General features: G+C 42.4%; 1 protein-coding gene across 1 annotated transcript in view; it reads right to left on the minus strand.

The window, feature by feature from the left end:
- TDRD7 (tudor domain containing 7) overlaps nucleotides 1–26,829 on the minus strand; it is a 47,227-nt gene that overhangs the window by 13,535 nt on the left and 6,863 nt on the right. The window contains exons 2-11 of the mRNA XM_018555110.1: nucleotides 20,186–20,402; nucleotides 17,537–17,678; nucleotides 13,589–13,799; nucleotides 12,447–12,532; nucleotides 10,327–10,535; nucleotides 6,177–6,757; nucleotides 4,306–4,492; nucleotides 2,666–2,777; nucleotides 1,092–1,294; nucleotides 741–875 (exon numbers count right to left, since the gene is read on the minus strand). Coding sequence (XP_018410612.1) covers nucleotides 741–875; nucleotides 1,092–1,294; nucleotides 2,666–2,777; nucleotides 4,306–4,492; nucleotides 6,177–6,757; nucleotides 10,327–10,535; nucleotides 12,447–12,532; nucleotides 13,589–13,799; nucleotides 17,537–17,678; nucleotides 20,186–20,398 — 2,079 coding nt within the window. The 5' untranslated portion in view covers nucleotides 20,399–20,402. The remainder of the gene's footprint in view (nucleotides 1–740; nucleotides 876–1,091; nucleotides 1,295–2,665; nucleotides 2,778–4,305; nucleotides 4,493–6,176; nucleotides 6,758–10,326; nucleotides 10,536–12,446; nucleotides 12,533–13,588; nucleotides 13,800–17,536; nucleotides 17,679–20,185; nucleotides 20,403–26,829) is intronic.

Here is a 26,829-nt window from a genome sequence, read left to right on the forward strand (position 1 = left end):
AGAGACCTGCCATCAGTGCTTCTTTCATCATCTCCTGCATGCCTGGTATTGGAAGTACACAAACCTAACATTTTCCTCTCTGTATGCATCTAGCGCAAGATAAAATCAACAAAGAACAAGGCTAATATAAGAATTAAATATACACTTTTCAGGTAATTGGGGTAACGGGAACCAGCTTTGAGACTGCAATTACTCCTCTGAGTACTTTCCTCTGTCCTGCAGCCGGGTCCCTTGGAGTCTTAGCAGCTACTGACACTTTTTCTTACAAGGTTATTCACAAAAGGGTGAAGAGCTTGGAGAAGCAATCAATCTAGGACAAAATATCTGATATGGAAAAATTCTCCAATTCAGCTCACTTTCCAGTTCAGCTACGTTGTCCTAGATTATTCACTTCTCCTGCCTTCTCCAAACTCTTCACCCTTCTGTGAATAACCCTGTTAGTTGCAGCAGAGGACAGATCTGTAAGGAGAAGGCTCTTATTGACTGTTGAGATAGAGGTAGACACTTTGTCCTACACAGATCCGTTCCTTTGTTGTAGGAAACGCAAGTAAAATTGAGACGGTGGCAACTGGGACTCTTGGTCTAGCTCTTGGACAGAAATAGGTATATAGCAACTTCAGCATTCATGCAATATCCACTTAAAAACCCCTTTTTTTATCAACCTTAACATTTTAAAATCTAGTTATGGTTATTAGGTGCAAAACCCTAAAGATATTAAACATTTAAGAAGACTGGCATACCTTAGAATTGAAGTGGGTTTCAACTTTCTGCAAAGTTTCATATAGTTTGGTCAGGCCCTTTGATGGGACTTGACAAAATAAGGTACCATCAGAACAAACGTTCGTGACAATTACATTTGTGTAGGAAGAATTCACCTAAAATAAAAAAGGAAATGTAAAAAACACTTATGCTTTGCCAACAACAAAAAACTGTTTTCATAAAGCACATAGGGAGCAACATATTTTTGGAACTAAAAATCGAAGGTTTCAACACTACCATGATGGCAACTTTCTGTTGTGTCAGTTATATGAAGACGTTTATAATCTTGTTATACAACAAAGTAGTTCAAAATCAGAAGCCTGATCACTCACCTTCAACTGTACGCTCAGAGAACGATCACATAATTCTCTCAGACAGATAGAGTTTATATTTATATCATCATCTCCTGATGTATCATAGAGTATGACAAGAGGCTTTTCTGTCTTTTGTAGCATCTCTACAGCAAGAATTTTACCGCAGGCTTTAGCCTCTACTTCTTTGACTAGCACAGGGTCATCACAGAAAGCTTCCAAACCTATAAAAAAACAAAACAGTAATTAAAACGAGGTTACAGCGTGCCCAATCACAAATGCTGCAAATGTGATTATAAAATAGCACTGTCAAATATTAGTAATTTCATATAGGCGACATTGAATGTCAACATCAGGAAGGTAAAAAATGAAATAGGAAACCCCCACAAAAACAGTAGAAAAGGGATTGCCAACGCAGATATTCATAGACAAACTGCTTTCAGACTATCTAGGCTGCTAAAGTTATTTGTTATTGGTTAGTATAAGCCTTTCCTTTTGTGTGTTCTAAAGGTGCCCATACACTGTGCGATTACAAACCCCGCAATCGTACGATAATCACAAAGTGTATGGGAAGGCATGCGACCGTTTTTACTGTACGGTCGCACGTCTTTTGTCTAAGGAGCATGCTAGAAAACCAGCCGAGAATCGTGCGATTTTCGGCTGGTTTTTAGCATGATCGTAAGATCAATGCCGCACAGGCCGGTGTGCACACGCGCACACTGCCAGTTCAGCATTGCGGTCATCGGAAGCCCGCCCCTCAGGGGGGCGGACTTGCGATGATCACAAGTACGATCTGCCTGTTCAAGATGGGCAGATCGTATGTTTTTTTAATTACTTTACAACCATCGCAAGACTAAGGTCTTGCGATGGTTGTAAAGTGTATGGCCACCTTTAAGCAAATCCCAAAGTTGACTCAATTTTTACAAAAATTTCAGCCTTCATACCGGCCCAAACTCTGGCCACCATGAAATTTGTAAATACATAATTAGTAATGGGGATTAGACAGGCCATTCAGGAGACACACTAGGGGGTCTCATGCATCCCTCTCCTCCTGGCAAAATCACAAAATGGAGCCGGAGGCCCTTCTCCCACATTCTTTGCACAATCACCTTTTCCTTGTTCTTATTGCAGTCCAACTCAATCAGAAATCATTACATAAGCACTGTTCAGTCCAAGGTATGTGTAAAATGTATTTAAAAGAGAACCATGGGGTAAGTGATTTTCCCCATAGTTCTCTTAGGGATCACGGGAGGACATATACTAATACTAACGTCCTCCTGTGACTCAACGGTCAGTATATAGCGAGCTATAGCTCACGGTATACTGAGACCACTGCAGCAGGGACGGAGCCCGACAATGCTGTCGTGATCCACCCAGCTGCGTGATTGACAGCTGGCTCTGCCTATCTATCTCTGCCTCCCCCGTCCGTTCCTCCACTCAGCGCATCTAGAATAATGAAGACACGGTCCAGTTAGAACCTGTAGAATAATTATATACAGGTTAGAACTGTATATATGTAAAGACTATTATATTACTGCTTCTACATTCTGCTGTGTTATGTGAAAAGCATGCTTTTTAAAACTTTTGACACTTACCTGCCAGTCTGCATTTTGTGGCTTGGAACGGAAGAGAGTAGAAGGGTTTGCTCAGCCTGCTGACTTTGGTGCAGTCAACCACTTCACTAAAGCCATAGTCCACATAGAGAACCTATGGAATAAAACATGCAACAAATGAAACGTACTACGAAAGAGCCCTGGGGCCATGCTAAAAAAAAATTTGAAACAAAATTCTGAGATTGAAAGTCAGAATTCGGAGATGAAAAAAGTCAGAATTCTGAGATTAAAAGTCAGAATTCTGAGATTAAAAGTCAGAATTCTGAGATTAAAAGTCAGAATTCTGAGATTAAAAGTCAGAATTCTGAGATTGAATGAGCTTTGTAAAAGCTGCGTCTTCTTGTTATCTTGGAGTACATATTAGGGCTAAGCAGTGAGCTCTATCTCCATTGCTGTATTGGTAGCTCCTTCAATGCATTTATTGTCTGTGCTGGCATTGTGGTGTCTTGAAGGTTACCTGTTTGCTGTTCCAGATAATGATGCTGCTCTTGTCCACAACTCTGTTTAATGGCTGCCAAACATGACAGACACAGCTTTTACAATGCTCATACACAGTCTGTCGATCGATAGTCAGTGTGCCAAGTGGGTGGTTATTACACTGTTGCCCATTGGTCCTATAATCTTACAAATCATAACACTCTTTAGAGGCTACTACCAGCGTTATAATCTCAGAATTCTGACTTTTAAACACAGAATTTTGTTTCATTTTTTTTTAGCATGGCCCCAGGGCTCTTCCGTAATTAAGGAATTCCAAGCATCTAAAGAAACATAACTGGAATAAGTAAACAGGTAGATCCATCCACTGAGTCACCAAACTTACAAACCAATAAGACTCACGACAGAATTCAGACAAGTAATGGTGAAGTAGACCAAGGAACTAAAAAAACCTGACAATAAACCAGTGTCAAGCACAGCAGAGCCTTAAAGAAGAACACTCATGATTTTTTAAAATCTTTCGTTAATTCTCCCGTATAGCACTTTGTATTGTCCTGTTCGGTGGCCTCATTGCTGATTTAAAGCACCGCTTATTTTTTTGTTAATACTGGTTGAAATTTCACCCCAATCTGAAGCCCAATATATTCTTTTGGGGGGCAGTACAGTCAGCACTGAGCCCCACTCCCTCTCTAAGAGGACCATTTACTTTACGACTATGAATGAACAACCATTGCTGCAGGGCTTTGTGACGGAGCGGTTGGCTGGTAGTAAACACATATGGCACCAGCAATTAGATTACACAGCCCGACAGTGCTGAGTGATGTAGCCACTGTTCCAATCTCGCTCCTGTTACAGGCTATAATTTCAACACAAATTGGTAAACTAAACCCAAGATTGTAGTCCATCACGGGAGCGAGCTTGGGGCGTTGACTACTTTACAAACACACACAGGGACCATGGGGAACAAAAGAAGCCCCCCTCCAGAAGGAAAGACAGTGTCAGCGCCAATTCAGAGATGATTTGAGGATCCACAACCGAGTGATACACAAATAAGATACATTTTTGTTACTAGTTAAGGTACGTGAATGCATTTTTAAAATGTAATTCCGGAGTTCAGTGCCACTTTAAACAACTTTCACTTCAAACTCCAAGGTTAGAAGTGAATTGGTCAAGTTTTAAATGCTTACCTTGATTTTATTATCTTCAAATGCAGATATCTGAGCACGCAGCCATGCCTCCTCTTCTGCTTTTACAGCCACAAGCTGTCCCAACTTCAGAGAATGTGATGAAACTGGATTTGCATTTTTGATATAAAACTCCTTCATTTCATCTTCCATCCGTTCTTGTGCAGCAGAATAGTCTTCACCAACATACCTAAGAAATAAACATTAGAATAGGTGTGCTTATGTGCACATTTTAACCAATGAATAATTACAAAAGTAGACAAGTCACTCTTATTCTCAGCATCTGGTGTGCTGTATGGCAAAGTAAGGCATGGCTTGCCAACATGCATAGTCTATAGGTATGCACAGATACTAGTATCGATGCCGAGTATTTGGGCGAGTACTCTTACTCACCCAAAAGTAAAGCCGGGCAGCGCGTCATTACACGTTGCCTGTCTTCCCGATTGACCGGGAAACCGGGTAGCGTGTAATGACGCGGTGCGCGGCTTTCCGATTGGTCAGGAAGCTGGCTTTATGCCCCCTCATGATGAGGAAGCCGGGTGCCGCGTCATTACACAGCGCTTGGCTTCCCGATTGGCCAGAAAGCCGGGTCCATGCTTTCGTCACATAGTGACGAGAAGCATGGGGACGGCTTCCCTGCTAATCGGGAAGCTGGGTGGCAAGTCTTTACACACTGCCCGGCTTCCTGAATGGGACTTCTGGTACTCTGTATTGGCGAGTACCGGAAAAACATATATTGGTACTCGTAACCGAAATACCGGTAATCTGTGCATCCCTAATATTCTATATAAATCTGAAAGTTCACAAACTAGTTCCAGACTGGTGGTATCAAATTGATTAGGATTACTTGCAAGTTCACACCAAATACCTTGTGTAATACGTAGTCTGACTTTTGGGTACATTAGCATATATACTTTTTTTTTTTTTTTAGGGACCCCCTTCCTGACCTGTGACTGGCAAACAAATAATTTACCCTTTGATGCAGATGACAATTTTAGTGGCAGTCTCTACCCCATCAATATAGGGCTCTGCAACAGGGTGGCCCCCACCGCTTAAGCAGTTGCTTGGTTGTTTTGCTTAGCATACCGGAACTGATCTCAATAGGAAATGTCTTTTTTGGGTTGCACTTTGCGGTCTTACAGAGAGCAGTGGAGAGCATACTGCAGGACTCTTTGTAGGATTCAACAAACAGAACAGACAGAAGAGGAGGGTGGAAATACAAATGTACTCAGAATGAATGGAAACCGCAATTAATGAACTCTCCTGTCAAAATGCTAGCTTTCTGGCTGTCATTCTAAAAATGTGACTTCAATGCTGTCAAAGTTGCTGACCCTAAACAGGTTTACAGATTTGTAGTTCTAACACCGATTTGCAGCATGCTTGTTCTAGGACTAACAAATGTACTGAAGGCACAGCCAGGCATCTAGCATTTTTAGAGGGAGGCCTGCAATGGCAGCCCCTATATTTCTCTCATGACAGACTCACTGTAACAGCCATCTACTAAAACCCTTACTAAGGTTAAAGTATCTTGCCTCCTGCTCTACAACAGAGGCCCCATTTTATTATTTCTACCCTGCCAATAGAAAACTAGACACGTAGACAAAAAGTTGTGATGGATATGGACATATATAATCGTTAATTAAATAGCACCATCTTCTTCTGTGGTACTAAAGAAAGCGATACAAGTAACATAGATAAGACAAAATACATACACGGCAATAACAGGACGCAATAGGACAGTGAACTTAAAACAGATCACTTGTCACCCGTATAAATCATACATCGAATGTCAATTAAATAACCACATCTCTCATACTGGGATTACACATTTTTACCCTCAACATAGTTAGAAACGTACAACTAAACAGAACTACCTGATCACAACTTCTTGTGTGTTGTTTAATTCTACCACAAGAACAGAGGGGGAAGCTTCCGATGGAATAACCAATGGTGGAGTAATCATGTCAGCATCTGACTCCTCCTCTGCTGAATGTGCCGTGCAGGATGGAGCTTCAGCCTGTTTTTCATTGTTCGCATTGACTGAAACGTTAAGATTTTCCCCCACACTTTCGATGGGCTTTGCATAAAGAATTCCTTTGTAAGGGTTTTCGGAAATGACCTGGATAGTGCAAATGTCAGACAGTTCTGCCACCTTAAAAGTTTCCAAAGGAAAGGTTATTTTGAATGCGTCTTCAAAGACTTTGGGAAGTGCATGTAACCAGAGACCACTGCTGTAGTTTGACAAGAGTTCACAAACTTTTCCCTTCAGTTCAGCACTAGAAATTGATTTTGCACTGAGTTCTGCTGGTGAAGATGGCTTTGAAGCACTAGAGGGCACATTTGGTTTAACCTGACCATTAGTATTTTGCTGGTTAATCTTGGGAGTGTTCGGCTGTTTTTTTGTAGTGGCGTAAAGAATGATCTCATTCTGGTTGTTGTTTGCAGGCCTTTGCACCTGAAAATGTATGCAGAATATAAGACAGTGGGCCATACACATACCAAAGATATTCATACCTACCCGAGCATTACAATCACTTATAAATTACAGCTATTTTTATTATAATGGTTAGGTGTTCAAAGAAAACATGTTTATTTTCCCTAAAACCATTTACCGTATATACTCGAGTATAAGCCGAGATTTTCAGCCCATTTTTTTGGGTGAAAAGTGCCCCCCTCGGCTTATACATTCAAATCCTATACAGAAACAAGCACATAAAAAGCAGAATAAAGAGGTTTATCACCCCAGGCTAGAAAGATTTCAAACCATTTACATCAACAGTAAAGCTAACCACACAGGGCAAATAACAATGTCCTAAAATAGATGAAACGTTTGGAACTGGAACCCTGCCTGATAAAGTTTACAAGATTCTAGTAGAGTGAGAATACTATGGCTTTCCTAAGAGAAACATATTAATACTAGGTTAAAAACCTATGACCAGGACCAATACATTACAAAGTGTGATGGTAAAAAGTTCTGGGCACCCCAATACTAAGAAAACCTTTGCCCCCCCAGTTTGCTGGAATGAGCCATTCATCACTGATAACACTGAAGTGATGAGTGGTAAAAGCTTCGCCTATGTCCAATTTTAGGTATGGGAGTTTTCTGCGATTTCCCAGGTGTGCGTAATTTTAAAGCTTGCCATGTTTGGCGTCTATTTACCTGACGTGATCCCATCTTTTACCAAAAAGTTGGGTAAAAATAAAATGTTTCATAACACAACGTAGAGAAAATAGTTTTTTTGCCAAAATTTTCTGTACTGTATTCATTATATAGTAAAAAATGAAACCCCCAGTGGTGATTAACCACCTCCCGTCCGCCCGATGGTTGAAAGACGGCCGGACGGGAGTCTCCTGGATGCGGGTGGGCGTCTTTAGACGTCCTTCTTTTAAAGCGTCGCCTCTGACCACTTTTGGCTATCGTGTTTCTTGCGATTTCGCGGGCACGCGCAATTTTAAGGCTTGACATGTTTGGTGTCTATTTACCCGACGTGACCCCGACTTTTATATTTTAGCAAAAAATTGGGTAAAAATAAATGATTCCTAAAATAATAAATGATTCCTAAAATAATAAAGGGAAACCCATTTTTAAAAAAAATTCAGTAAGTTTTTTGTTATATAGTAAAAAATAAAAAAACCCCAGTGGTGATTAAATAGCACCAAAAGAAAGCTCTATGTGTCCCCCAATTTTTTTTATAAAATTCATTTCAGTACAGCGTTGCATGACGGAATAAACGTCAGCCAAAGTACAGCAGCGCTGAATACTGAAAAATTGCCTGGTCAGGAAGGGGATGTAAACACCCTGGTCAGCAAGTGGTTAAATACAAGAGAAATCTCTATCTGTCCCCAAAAAATTATATAAAATTAATTTCAGTAGTGTCGCATGACAGAATAAATGTCAAAGTACTGCAGTGCTGAATACTGAAAAATGGCCTGGACAGGAAGGGGGTGTAACACCCAAGTCTGCAAGTGTTTAAAAACGATCTTTTAAAATCGTTAAGCTCAACTCAACACTCTAAATAAGAACTTAAAGTATGTTTGTCTCTGAACAGAGTTACCGTATTCTATATCCTGTTATGGTCTGGAGGGATAATGGGCATCATAGGCATTGCCTAAAGCTTTGAATTAGAACAACATATCCAGGCTACGTACGTATTTCTTTTTAAAACACGTGGTGGCAGCTATTATGTAACTGTGTAAAAGATTAACTGTGAAATTTACCAACCCCAGTAATGATCGCTCTCAGACTAGAATCTATCATGCCTGAGGCCTAATTTAATCTGCTGGGGCAGATGAGTACTTTTATCCCCAGTAGGGTAGGTTGTCCTAGGCAGCCCCAAAGAGACAATGACCTTCGAAAGGCATGCATAGCAAACACATGCCGATACAAGACAACAGATATCCACAAACCCATCTACACAAATGCTCAGGGCTGTTGGCAATAGCTCAAAATGCTCCAAAAGTCTGTTTGCAGAGATTCAGATCTCTTTATGGCCTAGCCCAGTCCCCTTTAGACTTGACAGACTAGCACCGCAGCCAGAGCCAATGAGGGGCCACGCCTGACGGAGCCTAAGAAAGATTCTGAGGACACAAGCAGAGGACAACATTCCAGGGTTTGTCAGTGTCTGACCCTTGAGTGAGTGCATAGTAGGCAGCACTGGAGTTGTTAGAGAACTGCAGGTTGGAAGGGCACATTACAGCTGGACTGTTTTCCTTTTGGCCAAGATCAAATATGCTGTACTGCAAGGCAGAAACACCGAAACGCAGAGTGCAAAGCTAAGCCTTTAATACTCACAAACCACTGCTGGTAGTAGGAGAGGTTTAGACAGCCAAAAGGGGACAACATTAGCAAAGACAAACCGAGGAGGATCCCTGTGTCACTTGCGAAAGGGGCAGTGGTGGGAATGCGTTACCACATGCTGAATAGCGGGAAGAGGAGCTTGTATGTGAGACACTACACCTATGGGGTTACAGCATCGCTCAATACCTCACAGTTAACCCTTTCAGTGAGATGCCAATGAAAGTAATGGTGCCCATTCAGTCCAGCAGAGTCCAGGAACAGCCTCCAAAGTGAATGCTGAGGACCCGGTGATCCAGATAACAGCACACAGAGACTAGTTTAAACAGCACATAATCTTAAGAAAAAATAAAAAATAAACAAACAATCTTGAATGTAGGGGAGAAAAGAAAAACAAACAAAAAAAAGGTAAGCTTTCTCAGTAGAGAACAGCGTCATCACCCTAGAATGCTGGGAGTGGGAAGCGTTAAACCACGCTGGACACGGTTTGTTTCCTACTGTCCAAGTTCAATGAACAAAAGAATAAAGCCAATTATGTTTGGGCTCGACCTTTGAAGAATACCCATGACCAAGAAAAAAAAAAATATTATATTGCAGCTTTCCAGCTCTTTGATGTGGTGGCTGCATTAGTTTTCTTTTCAAATTAGGAATATTTTCTGCAAGTACAGAGAATAGTTGTTGATCTTGCCAGAAATGCAATGTGATTGTCATTTCCTGTGAGCTGAATTGAAAGCACAAACACTGCTATCTTTCTTTCTACACATCTTCTGTAAACTGTGCACTTCCTTCCTCCTACGTAACGGAGATAGAAATGAAGGAGAGCAGCCTAGATAACAATCATGGCTCCCTCCACAGATACAATAAAGTGAATGAGCGTAGGCACCCAGGGAAGGAAGTATGTTATTCACATGATGACAGGTGAAAAGAGGGGAACTTGTCTAAAAAATTAAAATAAAGCCACCACATCTAAAGAATGGTAGTTTGAAATATATGCATTTTTTTTATTTTTGGGTTCAGATACAACTTAATTAAAAGCCATGAAAATTGGTACATATTAGAAAACACAGAAAAGGCCAGTACTAGTAGTGTCTACCTTCCCAAACTTGCATTTCAAACTGAATATGAAGGAACAACTATGGAAAACATGTTGCTGCAATGAAAGTGGAATGCATTACAACACTGCAGCATGAAGACCAAAAATAGCAGAAAGCACAACTTCTGATACATACCGTGCAAATGTGCGTCCAATTAACAATCTGTTTTAGCACCTCATCACTCAAATCATGTTTGAAGGTTTCCTTGTATATTTGAGGCAACTTGGACAGTGAAATACCATTACCGTGCTTACTGAACAAATCACGCAGGTTGCACTGAATCATAGGGAGGTTAGGATGGAAATTACCAAGCAATGCAGGTTTGCCCGGTTGTGTCTCATTAGCTAAAACAAACCAGAAACATTTTGTCAACATAAAGTACAAATGTAGTTTAAGTAATACAGGAGGGTGAAAACTACACAATAAAATGTATGTCATAGCAAAAAAGTACATCTAGCTGATACGTGCAAATTTCCCCAAGTTATGTCGCTTTATATGCTGCAAAGTACAGAAAAATAGCTGCCGGTCTGCTGGAAACTCAGTGGCCTGCTTAAATCCTAAGCAGTACCATCAATCCTGCAAAGCTCTCACTTGTTGGACTACAGAACACCTCCCCTTTATATTTTGGAGATTAACAGGGGGTAATCAACTAGGAATTATATACAGTACAGTGATTGGTACTGTTTAAAAAAGTTTTTTTTTTAAAAGACTAAAAAGAAAATCGAAATCAATGCAACCACAACATCTAATAACTTGTAAGCGGCAATATTAAAAAATGTTTGTTCTTGGATTGAGATACATTTTAAAAAGTATGTATTACCCATCACCCCATTGCATCTGACCGCACTTTTTAATTGTTTGTTATAAATCAAATTTTGCTTGATGCAAAAAAGGTAAATAGTCTATGGCAGGGCTCAAAATTTCAAGTCCTGAGCTACTAGCCAGGCCTTAAGAGTTACTCGCCACCAGTTGCCCCACCTAACCCTTACCCTGCCCCGGCCTTAACTCCACCCCTAAACACACCCTCTTAAATAATCTTATGATAATTCTTGTAAACGGGAGATTAGGGATTCCTGCTGCAGGAAAATGCAAGTTCCTGGTAGGTGTGAATCGGGCCTAATATACACATACACTAAAACACAATACACTTCTCAACGTTGCACTCCCCCCCCTCACAAATATAATAAAATTCCCCCCGCACACAAAAAATAATACACTCCCCCTTCTCCCTTATTAACCCCCCCCACACACCTAAAATAATACCCCCCACACACATAAAATAATACACTCCCCCTTATTAACCCCCCCCCACACATAAAATAATACGCTCTCCCCTTATTATGAAGGAAGCCGTGGAGCTGCTCCCGCAAGTCAGGTACGCGGTCCGTGATGTCAGCTGGCAACATAGTACCGGCTCGCAGGCCGCAGTTGGTCCGCGGATCTGGTACTTGGAAAACCCAAATTTCCCCTCGCCCTCACTTTATTTTTACTCGCCAAATGCGAGCAGGCGAGTGGAAATTTTGAGCCCTGGTCTATGGCACTGGTTCACTATACTGTAAAAGCTTTTTCTGGAGAGCATTGATATTGGTCACCCAAGTATAAACAAATTAATTTGGGTAATGAAATAATAATCTTTATTAGTGTTCACTTATTAATAAAAATTGAGCTGTCTGAAATAAAAGTTGTTTTTTGCAGTTTTATTAAAAAGTTATTTCTAAAACAGAAACGTAGCCAAACTGTTTGTGACAAGATAAAAGGAAAAAAAGTCCTCTGTAAATATAAAATCAGAATTCTGACTCCCCATTATTCATATCGTTTCAGATGGGTAGTTATTAAAGATGCAGGGAGAATTGCATCACTGTTTCCTGTATCATTTGTACTGTGAGTGAAGGGTATTATCATGATGTGCCCTAGGTGTTGGGGTTACGACGACACCCTAAAATTGCAGAACTGGGTTGAACGATGCAGAGTATCATCCAACCCAGGACTAGCGTTGGACCACGGATTGCTGAGCCTTCGGGGGACAGTGCTAGAGTGGAGGTGAGTATTGAAGTCAGAGCTGCATGTTTTGCTTTTAGAAAGGCTGGGGGAAGAAGAAAAACCCTGGCGGAAGTGGATATCAGGAGGAATGTCCTAGAATGTTAGCGTATACCATAACTATGTGTGCTATAATACCTATAGTATTGAATCTTATGTTAAGATTTGTCCAGTTTAGACCACATGGCTATAATACCATTCGATCTGTACCAACTTACCATTGGAATCTGTAGTGGTTTGCTGAAACGTATGTAGGTTTGCTTCTTTCTGGAATCGGGGAGGAAGAGTTACTTTTCTTTCAGGCCTGTCAGAGACAGTAATATAAAGACTGTTTCTCAATTAATATAAATACTGTTTACCAAATAAACTATACTTGTAAACGACTTGTGCTTACACTTAATAACTAGTCACAGCTGAAGGAAATATTCAATTTCCAGAAGCCAGTATAAAAAATAATAAAAATGAAGCTGCTTTGAAAACTCTGCATTTTATTTGTAATGTTCTGTTGATCCATTAAAATGTAACAAGCATTTTTAGGACAAAACAGATCTGCAAACCGTTTGCATTCATCTGGTGTCAATGCTTTGTGACAACTAGTCCCAAATTTTCCATGGGGATTACTGCAGACATGGACAATGAAAGCACATGACAGACATCTATACTATCTGATGTGACAAACACAAAGTGGAAAAAAGATGATTTAAGCAAATGTGCAAGCCAAACTAGTCTCCAGTTAGGCCTGCATCAGCTTAAAATGAAAGGAACCCGTGTAATGAGTATTAACAAAAATGCTTCTGAAGCACACATAAGCTTGCTCCGCAGCTACAGCAGCATGGACAATGTGGTAAATATCCGAAGCATACAGTCTGTGATAATAAGTGGGCTGCATTTCATAAATGTCCTTCTATTTAAGAAAACCACTCTTTTCACATGCATAATCTCTTCTGATAAAGAGGTGAGCCTAATTAATGTAACGCACTGAAACACATAATAAGCAGATTTGGAAGTCAACTACATAAACAATGGGCACGTTTGGCTGGATAAAAAAATATGGTATTGCCCCACACTGTAGGGCAGAAGCTACTGTTAGGCAAATCATTTCTCCGATTGTTTTTTTTTTTTTTAGATTTAGAAATGTAAGAAGGATTTTAAAAAATTAAAATGTTTTAAGCAGAGGAAGATTTCAGAATATCTAAAAATGCAATGTTTTCCTTTAAACTAAAGGTTATACATAAAGAGAAGAAACAGGGAGTGCTTTGCGGTCATCAGGCCTGGGCAATCACTCAAAGTGTGGCCTCTGTAAACATATGAAGTGAAATATCCCTATTGATATTCTCCCCATTCATTTTGGAATTCCCACCTGTTAATAATGGGTTGAGGTCTCTGCACTGGCACCTCCTTTAGAAGCCCTGCTCCATAAACTGGTGCTGAGTGTAGAGGACTAGGGTTTGCTGGTGGCCAGCCACTCCAAACAGCCCCCTTTCCCCATGCAGATGGCATTACAGGCCTTTTCAAAACTCGGTCAGGCTGGGATGCAAACCCTGGCTTTCTAAGCATTGCCTTTGGTTTACCTGTAACAAAAGAAAAAATGCATTCAAATGTCATCAGGGAGCATCAGGTTTTGGTTGAAAAGCAAGGAGCTATACAATGTGCAATGCCAGACAAATCTGTTAAAAGGTATGAGACCTCCTGGATCAAAGTTAATATTTTATGTTACTACTTTAAAAAAATAAAATAAAAAATGGAATTTTGTGCTTGCGAGTCAAAAATTAAATCAGAACCTACCAGAGTGCTGGACTGTACAAAATGTTTTACCCTACAGCTAGCATGCACAGCACATCTAGGTCTGAGTACCTCACACTGTAGACATATTGCTATAGGGCCCCATTGCGCGATTCACAAATTGCGCGTTTGTCGCGCTATTTGCATTTTGCTCAATGTCACGCGATATCGCGCAAATGCTTGCATTGAGCAAGCGAGAATCGCGGCAAAATCCGCTCCAAAAAGGGTCCTGCTGTAGCGACACACGACCCGCGACAGCATGACCCTTTGCCCCATTGAGATGCATTGAAGAGCGATATCGCGCGGTAAATAGCCGCGATATCACGGGAATTACCGCGCGATGAATCGATCAATGTGAACGGGGCCTAAGGCTACAACACAGGAGTACCTAGGTAAAGTCATGAGTCAGGGAGTGCACGGCTATTTTTCACACCAAAGATACATTTTTAGGGCACTACTTAGGCAAAATTAACATTTTAAACAATTCTTCTAAGATAGAAAATCTTCAATTTTTTTTTGTTTACTTCAAATACAATTTACCTAGTTTAAGCAATAACTAAAACGGGACATCTTTGTCTGGAGTCGAGCTTTAAAGTGATTATAAAGATTAAATGTTTATAACTAGGGATGCACCCATACCGGTTTTTCGGTATAGAGTGCCGATTCTTATTTTTTGGTACTCACCAATACAGAGTAATGATACCGGTACTTCCGCTAGCATGGATCCAGCTTCCCGTGCCAATCAGGAAGCTGGGCGGTGTGTCTTTACTCGTCGCCCTGGCTTCTTTATTGTCTGGAAAGCCGGCTTGATGCGGATTGACTGGGAAGTATCGAGCCCGCTTCCCAGCCAATCAGGAAGCCGGGCAGCGAGTCATTACCCGTCGCCTGGCTTCCTGATTGGCCGGGAAGCCAGCTCCATGTTCCCTAGCAGCACTGCCAGTCAAGGGACATCTATCGGTGCATCCCCATAAGTTACTTCAGATGCTATTGAAATAAATTACAGTCTTTGCTGCGCCATTTTATATTTCCTCTTCCTTGACATGCAGCACGAGTATGCCCCCTGGGTGCCAGTCCTGATACCGCTTTTGGAGTGTCTGCTTTCTCTTGAAGGATCCCATGTAGCCACCCATGCGTGTGAACTTTCAGCTGGCACTATGGACCAGTCTACTTGCATCCACAGATGGAGATTGCGCCACTCTCCTTACCTCCTCCTCCTCCTTGCAAGTGATTGCTTGGAGCTGGAGCCTGCAAAGCCCCTAGTGCAGAGTGCATGTGAAGGATTCAGGGTATGAGATACACTACCCAAAAGTGGACCTAGAGCCAGCGGTGGTGAAAGGCAGAGTATGTAATGTTTTGGCACACATACAGAGAAAAAAAATGTCCAGTGGTGTTTTTCACTCTTTCATTGCTTAGAATTCATAAAAAACTGAAGAGAATCTGGAGCAGTTGCCCATAGCAACCAATCAGCTTCTTTTATTTTCAAAGCTTAACCGGACAAACTGAAGAGAGAAGCTGGTTGGATGCCATGGGCAACTGCTCCAGATTCCATTTGCACCAGGTTTGGATAAAATCCGTCCCTGTGTGTTTAATGCTACTTGTAGAGCAGTTTGAGCCACCCCGAAAACTAAAATGGTTGCCACAACTGCTCCATATGCTTGGAGGTAGGAGGGCTGCGTTAACATGAAAAATAGGAATTTTGTACCCACCGTAAAATCTATTTTTTCTGTTTAAGTAGACAGTGGATATCATGAATCTCTGTCCACTGGGTTATAGCACCACTTTCAAGGGTAGGATGCTAGGCATAAAAGCAAAAGCACATCCTAGGGACAGGGCCCCTGTTGATCAGCATTCAGGATTCTCCTGGTGACCAATTTCCTTGCACCAACAAGGTGTCAAAGACCTCCCCAGCTTATCAGGCTGGTATCCCTCATGAGGTCCACCAAGAAATCAGGATTAACGATTTCCCAAACTCCAGAGCTGGACTCCCGAGCAAACAAAGCCTAGATAACTTGGTTTTTGGCGTCAGACAAGTTGAGCTGTCCGGATACTGGACTAAATTGTCCTATGGATGACAGAATGTGGAGTTGTAGTGACCGGAGTGGAGCCAGTCAATGGAACGGATTCAAAGGAGTCTACGCTCAGGCACACAGCTCCCATGCAGAATCGCAGAGCACGACGACTCGTGAACTATAGAGTTCGAGTCTGGACACAGAAAGATTAAAAGTCCTCTCGCGAAATGAGAAACTTGGCTTGAACATCATCAAGGGCAGGTCCTAGAGACACAAAGTTATAGTTCCTGAAGATTCAGCACTTAACCAATCCAAAATCAGGGCTTGTGTAATCTGAAACGCATTGTTGGTCAGAACCTGAGCCTACTGATCCATCAAACAGGAGGTCATCCAGATTTCCCATATGGGAATGCCCTGGAAATGTAAGGCTAGCACAGGTGCCTACACCATGGTGAACACTTGGGGAGAAGGAAAAAGACGACAAAAAGGGAGGCTGAAAGCCCACAGAAAGAGAAAGAAGCATTGAAGTGTTGAAAAAATGGGAACAAGAGTCAGAAAGTCTCTCTGATAAAGAGGAGCTTTGATTGACCTAGTGGATTCCAGAGAAAATGCTGGCCCCGAATTAAGGGAACAGAAAAAAAAAAAAATGTTTGAGCAATAACCCCAAAATATGTCCACGTATTAATGTGGGCAATAACGCCTAGATCCAAAGATCTGCATGAAAATCTGTTATAGGGGCAAGAGAAAAACTCTAGCTTGAAGCCTCTAGAGAACAAAGAATAAATTACACTCTATGACAGATAAAGCATCCCCAGATAAACTCTCAGGGGCCACAGGCAGGACAAAGAAGGATGCTGTAAGGGGATAAACAGAGTGGGCTATGGCCTTTGTAGTCAGAGACTGTAATCAAAGTGCAACTTGTTGCCTAAAGCAAGCCTGACTGCAGAGAAATCCCCTCAAACAGAAAAATAGGCAGGAACCAGGGAGGAGGGCAGGCCCCAAAGATTTACAACACCTTGGATCCTGCATTGAGTGAGAAGGATCACTAAGTCCACTGCAAAGCCTTTTCCTGCCAGTAGTTGCCTGTGCCACAGCAAAATAGAAGAGCGTAGGGGCTGAGGTCATTAGCCAGCCATTTAGAACACTGCCTATTCAATAACATGGGCACCGGCACGTTCCATTCAGAATTCCTTGCAAAAAATAAGAGAACCAAGTTTCTCAGCAGGGAGCTTAGGTGCTTACTCATTGACTGTAGGCAAAAAACTGCCTAGATGTCTCTAGCAGATGGGTTGGGGTGGGGGGGTTTGGCTATCATCAGGGGCCATCCTAGGCTGTGCTTTTGTTTTGGCACCTAATCCTAAAAGGTGGTGCTTTTAACGCAACAGTCAAGACATTCCACTGTGTCGTTCAAAGGCAAGAATAGAAATATAGAAACATACTTCCATTTGGTAAAGTCATTTTAATTATATTCAATATTACACAGCTTATCTATCTCTAGAACTCTGATATATTATTACCAAAGTGAGTGAAGGGAACAGAATATTTCAGCCTCATCTGGCAGTTTACTTGGCCTCCGGATTTCTTTTTTGAACTTCTTTGACGTGCCACAAGCTCAGCAATCTGGGCTGTCTCCTTGCAGACCACAGCATGGCAGATAACCTGAAATTTACAAATAAGTTAATTAGAGGTGCATAGTAATTATTAATCATGGCTGGCTTCTCTTGAGGACTCTTGCAATGAAACCTGCTTCTGAAGTATACTGCGCTCTCCCCCCCGCCCCCCATGAAGTCTTAATCCTCCCACTTCCTTTTCTGTACATGTATATAGTAAATACAAGCAACCAGAAAAGAGAAAAAAAAAAAAGCAGTATACATTTAAAGAAAATGTTCAACCGGGATAGATATGTGGGCCATCATTACCAACATCCTTTATAATAATTCTAGATAACTGGTTATCCATTTAAATCCGAACTTCTGATCTGATCACTTAAAATGCTGATAGCACCAGATTAGCTCACGCCAGCCAACTAGCATTTTCAGAAAGGGGAGGATCAGCAGTGACAGCCCACATAGATCGCAGCATGGGCTTTCTTTTACTTTGTGATGACTGGCTAAAAACTCACCAAATTGAACAAACGTACACATAATAGGTGCAGGAGGTATGTGGACCTAAAAGGTATTCATAAATCCAAGACACTTCTAGTCAGAGAGGCTGGTAGACACTGTTGATATAACTTATCACCGAGGAACAATGGCAAATAGAACAAGTTTTCTAGCCTAATAAATAGGCTGTCCTTTTTAGGTTCAGTTTACTGGTGGTAGTGCTCAGGATTCAAACATGAAAGAGTGGACGAGTCTGATCAAACATGGCGACTGTCATCTCATGTCTACAATTAGTTTATTGCAGAGCTGGGCAAATCCTACTCACCTAGGGGATTAGAACAGGACATCCTGCTTACTGGCCTTTTCTTCTGTCTCTAACCCTACCTGCCCACAAGTCATAAAATAGTTGGAAGCCTTCGAGTTGTGCAACTAAGCCAGGTAGATCATGGGTTTCTTATTAGTGATGTGCCACCAGTTAGTGTTAGCAGCTCTTATTGCAATCTGCAAAACTCTGTGTGACAGACAAGTATGTTCTTGAAGAAGCTGAACAGTATAAAGAAAGTCTGGGGGAAGAGAAGGAGACAAAGGAGTGGAGTAAAGAATAGTAGATATGGATTGAAGAGGGAAGCGAGACCAAATTAACACATGAACATGTGTGATGGGAGAAGAAAGCGAGAGATTTATTTTAAAGCAAAAATAAAATAAAGACCACTGAAGAAATACAGGAGTAGACAAGGAAAGGCTCCACGGGAGAAGTAAACAGAATAATATAAGTGGATTAAGATAGGACAGGGGTGTCAAATTTAAACTTACTGAGGGCCATGCCAAGGGTTGTGAATAAAATCAAGGGCCAGACAAAGAAGAAAGCTCAGGCCCACTTATTATATGACATTCCTGATGTCCTGAGTGTGGGGGCACTACAAGTGTCAGCAGTCCCTCTCCATTAAATGTTTTTGTTATATAGTATCCTACTTATCTCCACTTTATATAGGTTAGGTTGCTCCAGATACTGCAAATCCTGTTTAGCAAGAGTGGCTTGAAGCTTCCCTGTTTGGGAACAAGTCACCGGCGGTCCCAGCTGTTAATATTTGAACAGTGAATGCAGCTGACTGGTGACATTCTGCAGGGTTTACTTTTACTGCCAGCTATTGTGCTTTACCACGCAGGTGAATATACATGCCCCACAGAGATGATTGGGAGAGCTTAACTCAGCTGGACAATTTTTAACTAAAAAGGTAAAGCTGTCCTTCAAAGCTCCAAACAATGAGGGCTCAGTCACACTAGATGCAGTGCGTTCCGGCACGATTTTGGCCGGAACGCACTGGCTCGCATTGCAGTCAGCTCATTTTTTTGTGGGGTAGGAGGGGGCGTGGCTTGCCATTCAGGTGAATGGCGCCGTAGCCACGGCCTCCGGCCGCAATGCGATCCACCGCACGGGATCGCAAGGCAATAGTGCTTGTAGCATTTTGATCGCACCGCACAGGTTCGGACCACAGGCACAATTTCACGCCCCCTCCTACCCCACTAAAAAGTGAGCCGGCCGCAATGCGAGGCAGTGCGTTCCGGCCAAAATCAGGCCGGAACGCTCTGCATCTAGTGTGACTGAGCCCTGATTTCCACTCTGAATTGTCTAATGCTGCAAGTGGTGGACCCCAAAATTCAGATTTGGAACCATTGCTCTTGCTTGCCAACTTGTTTTTAAGTTATATAGCATTGGGACTGTGTCTAATTGCAGAAGGCAAAAAGTAAAAATACATTTTTTTTGTCCAAGAAAAATACAAAAACAAACACATGGCATTTGTTCAGAATACATATACAGGGCTATTCCCAAAAGGGTGAAGAGTTTGGAGAAGGCAGGAGAAGTGGACAATCTAGGACAACGTAGCTGAACTGGAAAGTGAGCTGAATGAGAGATTTTTTTAAAATCAGCTATGTTGCCCTAGATTGTTAGCTGCTCCTGCCTTCTCCAAACTCTTCACCCGTTTGTGAATAGACCTGATAGCAATTTAGCAAATTAAATGTCATCTGGTCAAGGTTAACGTTTGGCATAGCAGAACACCTTACCTCGCCACCTCGGCTGACTTCGATCCTTACAACTGTTGGAATGGCTTTAATGTACGCTTCAAGTGTGTGGAAGCCCATGTCCTTGAATGGAATATATTCTCCAGTAAGGGATTTATATTCACTTTGCAGTCTAGGAAAAGGCACACCATTTTTGTTAGACTGCAAAACAGCCCGCAGCATCTTTGCTACAAGATCTTTGTCCGGTTCCAGCATTTTGCTATTAGGGGACAGAAAGAAAAAAAAAAAAAAAATAAAGAAGGAGCATTATATATATACACATTTTTAAAAAAACATTAAAGCAGGACTCCAGGTAAATGAACAAAGATCATTTAGTCCAATTATGCATCTATTAGGACATAGATTTACAATACTGCAATAAATCTTTATAATCACATGATTTACACTTACCCTTTCCCTGCCCCTCTGAGATCTTCACTGCACTGGGAGCTGTGCAGCCACAAATTTAAAAGCCCCCCAATTGTTCTCTTCTAGTATGTTCAACAGTGGGCATCCATTCTATGACAGTTAATAAAGACTGCGACGTGCTAATCTCAAAATCCCCCAAATGACTCAAAGCAACCTTCTACCAACAGTTTTAATCATTTGAAGGTTTCACCAGAGGCTGGCTGTTGCATTCAGGCCTTCAAACAATCAATCAAAAGCTAAGATTGACTGAAATAGCCATTTCCATGGCCATCAATACAGATGCAGAGTAGAACATGCACATTATCATGTCATAGTTGCAGACAAGAAAATGCAAGTCACAACTTTCAAGTTCTAATTTGTAGGTACCTACAGACATCAGAACATATGCAAGATCTGGCTGATTGGGAATAGGGAACATATTAGTTTAATATTGGAGCACCTTGTATTTTACGTATAGCTATGTTAATAGGATTATGATCTCATCTGCAAAAGCAGATATGTGAAGCTGTTGATTCCCTGTCCATCGGTCTATTAATCAGCAGGCTTCCTTGACACGAACTACATAATTACTTTGCTAAATCTAGGACTCTGTACTGGGCAAAATCTAGACACTGGTCAGAAAGATCATTTCCATAGAAGGCAGTAAGAAATGAAAGAGCACCATTAATGAGCTAATTCTGTGCTCTCCCCTACTCTTGGGTTCATTTACAAACCACTAGCTCCCCTAGATGGTGCTGACAAGTGTAGATTATTATGTATAGACAGAGGAAATATCTACATATTTAAATCTAGGGGCACTAGTGCTGTGTGAACAGCATCTGTCAGGTTATAGGCGGACTTTTTATAAATGAACCCCCTTTTGCTAGGTCGAAAGCAGAGTGCAATGCAACACAGCTCTGACAGGCTCACATTGCTAGCCATCCCTCTTTTAAGCTGGGTATACACCGTTATATTGTCTTCGTTCAACCTGCAGGCTGCTGTCAGAATACACAAACACAGCTTGCAACTTGGAGTGGCTGCTAGCGGCATTCGGCCTAAGATTTTCCAATCTGCTCTTTCAATCAGCTGATCGAGGGATGCCAGGTGGAAGGGTGCCGACAGGAGCACCCACTGTGTGAATTTTGGACAGTTCATCAAGAACTGGCTGAAACTCGTACAGTGTATATACTACTTTAGGGATTGTTCACACCATCTCCAGACCGGTTTTGGATGCATTTCTGCAGAAGTGTATATACATGTTTATTTTCATGCCCTTCAGATGGTCTTTTTCTTATTTGGTTTTGCTTTAGTTTACGCAAGTTCCTGTGCGTTTACATGCATTTTTTACCGTTCTGGTGCGGAACAAAAGCATGCTGCTGCATTTTCTTTTTTTTTTTTTAAGTTCTGGAACTGAACACAATGGTGCGAACTAGCCTCATTTAACCCCTTCACGACCCATGACGGGATAATCCTATCCGGCGGCGAGTCTGTTCAGTTTTGTAGGAGGTGGCAGCTGGCTTTACAGTACAAGCGGTTCTGGCTGGCTTCTACGATCCGGTAACAGGAAAGCTCCCCCAACACCCCCGCCGTGTTTTCTGGGCTCCGCTGCCCCTCCTACGGGCCCAGGACCGGCTTGCCGGGTGTCGGCGAGATGATCAGTGAATGTCCGTTCACTGATTTCCTCCCTGTCCTATGGGACCAGGAGCGACGCGTATTGAATCACTTCCGGTTCCTGAGCTGTCATTGCTGGGCTCCTGAAGCCCAGCAATAAGCTATTGAAGTGCGATATTCCCTTCAATAGCTTATTTAGAGTGTAAAGGTGATACTAGGGGTCTTTTGGACCCCCAGCATCACCTTAAAAAAAGGGACCTGTCACCACCAATATGCTTTCACATAGGGGGTTTGTAAGCCAACCATGTGATAGCAGTTAAAGTTTAAAAAAGTAATCATAAATTAAATGTAAAAGTAATGAAAAAAAACATGTTTTTAAAGTGTCCCACTCCCGCGTCGTCAAGTAAACACGTGTCGGGTCCGCCTAAGTAGGAAAACGACCATTGCGCTACACATGTTGGGTATCGCCGCACATGCCAGAGTGAGATAAATAATTCTAAGGCCAATATTTACACGTCTCTAAACTGATGACCTGTAGGGGTTTTTACAGCTTCGGCTATGGACTTTTTGGGGTACTAAATTGTTGCAGTTTTACGGACGCACACAGTTTGTGACCTGGGCATGTTGGGTATCTAGTTACTTGTTGTAACCTCATCTTTTATATTTTACAAAAAAACAATCGTTTTATATAGTGTTTTGGGGCACTTACTTTAACTTAAGTGCATTTTTCACAAAATGTTGGGGTTTGATAATAAGTTGCGCTAATGTCTAAGATTTGCAACTTCCACCATTTTATTCTATAGGGTCTTGACTTTCAGAAAATATATAATGTTTGGGGGGTTTAAGTAATTTTCAGGCCTAAAATGTGGATTATAAATTGGGTGCAAAAAAATGAAAAAAGGCCTGTGTCCTTAAGGGGTTAAAACCATTGGAATTACTGTGTATGCGTTTTTGGTGCAAATGCACAAGTCTGGAGATGGTGTGATTAAGCTCTTATTATTGTTGTACTGGGGATTACAGAAAGCTAATATCAGTTACAGAGTCTGTCTCTTTATAAGGACAGACTCTATACCACTGGTGCCCACAAGGTCGATCGCGATCTGTCCTCTCCTCCCGCCGCTTCTCTGGATCCCCGCTGCTCTCCCCAGAGAAGAAGTGAAGGAACCGGCGGCGGGGAGGGCTGAGGACGGAGCCGCTGTCACAGAACTAATGCAGAGCGGCGAGGAGAGAGAGAGAGAGAGAGAGAGACGCTTGGCCAGGATCTGACAGCCGGCGCCTCTATCTCCCCTCACTGCTCGTCCGTTCTGTCACAGCGGCTCCGCCCCCCGCGGCTCGTCGTATCCCCCGCTGCGTCTGCCCGGGAGAGCAGGGGGATCCAGAGAAGTTGCAGCCCCCCTGTGCGTGGACGAGCGGCAGAGGATCGGTACATGTCACTAGTATGTACCAATCCTCTGTGTAGGACAAACACTGGAGCGATCGGCTGATCACTCCAGTGTTTGTAAATAACTGGGGACACATAGTACTATGTGTCCCCAGTTATAAATGAATGAACAGGAGGTGATTTACATCACCTCCTGTTCATTCATAAGTTTCTCAATGGGGAGAAGCACTCTGTACAGAGGCTCCTCCCCATTCAGAAACAGCTTGATAGTAAAATATTTTCTGAATGAATGGGAAGCCTCTGTGCTTTCCATTCATTTAGAATAGAGGCTGCAGAAAAAGAGATTGAGGACTTTGTGTCCTCAATTTCTTTTTCTATTTTAAAAGGGAAATATCAGGGGGCTTTTTAGACCCCTAATATTTCCCCGAAGCCTCCCCCCCCCCAAGAGTAAAAAAAAATTACAAAAATTTAAAATAAACAATCTTGCCTCAGGCGCAAAAGGAGCTGGCTACGGCTATGCTCCCGTGGTGCTCGTGCGGCTGCCGGCTGAATGTGTCAGACGCTGCAGATGGAAAGGTGCAGGACACCCCATGTGCAACGTCGGCCACACGAGCACCACGGGAGGACAGGACGCCGGGACCTGTAGGGTGCACTGGAATGTAAGCCGGCCGACTCCCTGCGTTCAGGTGCGGGAGGGGGTGTGGAGCTGTATTGAAGTCAATGGCATCGCCCACATTGTGATCGCCCGCACTCGGAACGCAGGCACATTAGTGCCTGCATTCCGGTCCAGTGCGATCTGCAAAAATAGTGCTCGCAGAATTTTTGCGGATCGCACTGGACTGGAACACAGGCACTAATGCAGGCCATTGCACTGTGGGCGAGGGGCCTGCCTGTGGAGCCTGGCTGCGGTGCCATTGACTTCAATGCAGCGCCACGCCCCCTCCCGCCCCTGAATGCAGGTGTTTTTTCGTTGGTAGATCTCAATGAGCTCGTCATTTGAAAAGTAGATCTCCAGACGAAAAATAGTGGGTGCCCCTGCTCTATACTGATGGCAATTCCTTTTACTGAATACAGAAATGGATTGAGGAGGCCTTTACACCCATATTCATGGAGTTCCAATTTAAACATGAACAATTATTATATCTTGGTCTAGAGGAGTACATTTGAGTACAAATGACCTATAATCAATATCTGCCCTAAAGTTTCACACAAACAACAAATGTTTGTGTCAAAATGTAAATAACATTTGATTTGTATCTGTGAGGGTTGTGTGTAGATGGAGGGGCATGCCAGGTAGATGTTGTCTGTTATTTGTATTGCATATACCCACTGCATCTACAAAGCTGTGTTCCCATATGGTCTATGGGTAGCATTATGTACTGACAATAATTTTCATCTATCAAAACATAACCTGTTGGAATATAAAGAAGGGAAACTACAATCTTGGTTTATAAATAAATATATGATAAACGATTCCTACAGCATGATGGTTTATCTAAAAGAGACAGCATAGTAGTAGTAACTAGTCTTGGGGGGGGCGGGGGGCAGGTCTTTAAGCTACAGACGGAGGAATTACACAAGCTGTAACTGCCAACAAAGGGATAACAGTTCCATTCCAGCCTTCTTCTCTACCTGCTCTCTGACACCTGATGTCCATTGCAGTGCATTACTGTACCTGCTGTTGTTTCTAGAGTTCAGCTGCCCTGCATGGACAGAGAGCAGACCCAGATCTCATATGCATGCGCACACATATTGCAGAGCAAATACAGCAGTACAAATACAAAGTACGCCGGTATTCGCATTCTGCTCACTATCTGTACTGTATCTGTAAAGAATATTGTCACCCTAGGCAGCTTGCTCCTGATGTTGACTACAAACACCTCCCCCTTTTCTCATCTCAATAACACAGCAGGAAGGTGTTCCGTAGGTCATAGAACAGAAAGCCAATATTGTTTAAGATGTCAGTTCAGTACACAGAAAGTTACAAGCATACTGGGTTCCTGGCAGGATCAACATATATATTTTTTGTACTTGTGGAAAATGTACTTAACCTGAAAGAGAAAATGAATGCAGCCATCATATCATACAAGGAGCGATGAGCTGCATTATATACATTTTTAGTGCTTGGGTTTATATACACTTTAGTAACCCTTGCACTACTGGTCCCAGTGCTCACATTAACTTGGCGGACCAACATTGACCCCCATTAGATTAGAAGTGTATTTCTACTTTTGAAGCCAATCTTGAATCTCTACATTGCCATCTTTTTACAGCAGTAGAAGCTGTCCAGAGTGCAAGGTGTAATCCTGCTCCAAAAAAATCTTTTTTAGATTATTTTTTTCGTTATACTGTGTGAACAGGAACACATAACAAACATAGTGGAGGTTTCTCAAATTCAAATGTCCTTGCATTTTCAAACGGAGACTTTGGAAGTGGCAGACTTCACAAATCACCTAGTACAATTTACTTTAACCACTTCAAGACCAGGTGTTTAGACCCCCTTCCTGGCCAGGCCATTTTTCAGTGTTCAGCGCTGCAGTCCTTTGACTGACATTTATTCCGTCATGCAACGCTGTACTGAAATGAATATTTGCCGGGCAGGAGGGGGCGTGACTGGCCATTGAAGTGAATGGCACTGCAGCCACGCCCTACGGCCGCAATGCGATCACCCGCACGGGATCGCAAGGCACATTGTACCTGCGGTCTGGTGCAGTCAAATTGCAGCATTTTGACCACACTGCACTGCAGGTACAATGTGCCCTGCGATCCCGTGCGGGTGATCGCATTGTGCCTGGAGGGCATAGCTATGGCGCCATTCACTTCAATGGCCCGCCACGCCCCCTCCTGCCTGGCAAAAAATGAGTCGGCCGCAATGCGATGCAGTGTGTTCCGGCCGGAACGCACTGCATATGGTAAGAACAGGCCCTTATGGAGGTGTCAGAGAAAAGTGGTGCTGTGCATACGGGGACCCTTATGTGCCTCATAATCGCAAAATGACAAAGATGATATAAGAAGAAATAACACGTTATTGCTGCCGGGTCAGCGTAACCTTTTTAATCCCGAATTAAAGCATTTTATGCTGTGTTCTTCTCTACCTATTTAAGAGTGTTATAATTAGGGATGTTCAGATACCAATACCACCCGGGCAATCATGCATAATCATGGTTGAAAACACAGCACTGTGTGTGTCACGAAAAAAGATACATGTACCTTTTTTCAGCAAGTGCCACACGGATGTAACTCCACT

This window comes from Nanorana parkeri, unplaced genomic scaffold (genome assembly GCF_000935625.1).
Source record: "Nanorana parkeri isolate BGI_ZX_2015 unplaced genomic scaffold, ASM93562v1 scaffold183, whole genome shotgun sequence".
NCBI classification, from domain to species: Eukaryota; Metazoa; Chordata; class Amphibia; order Anura; family Dicroglossidae; genus Nanorana; species Nanorana parkeri.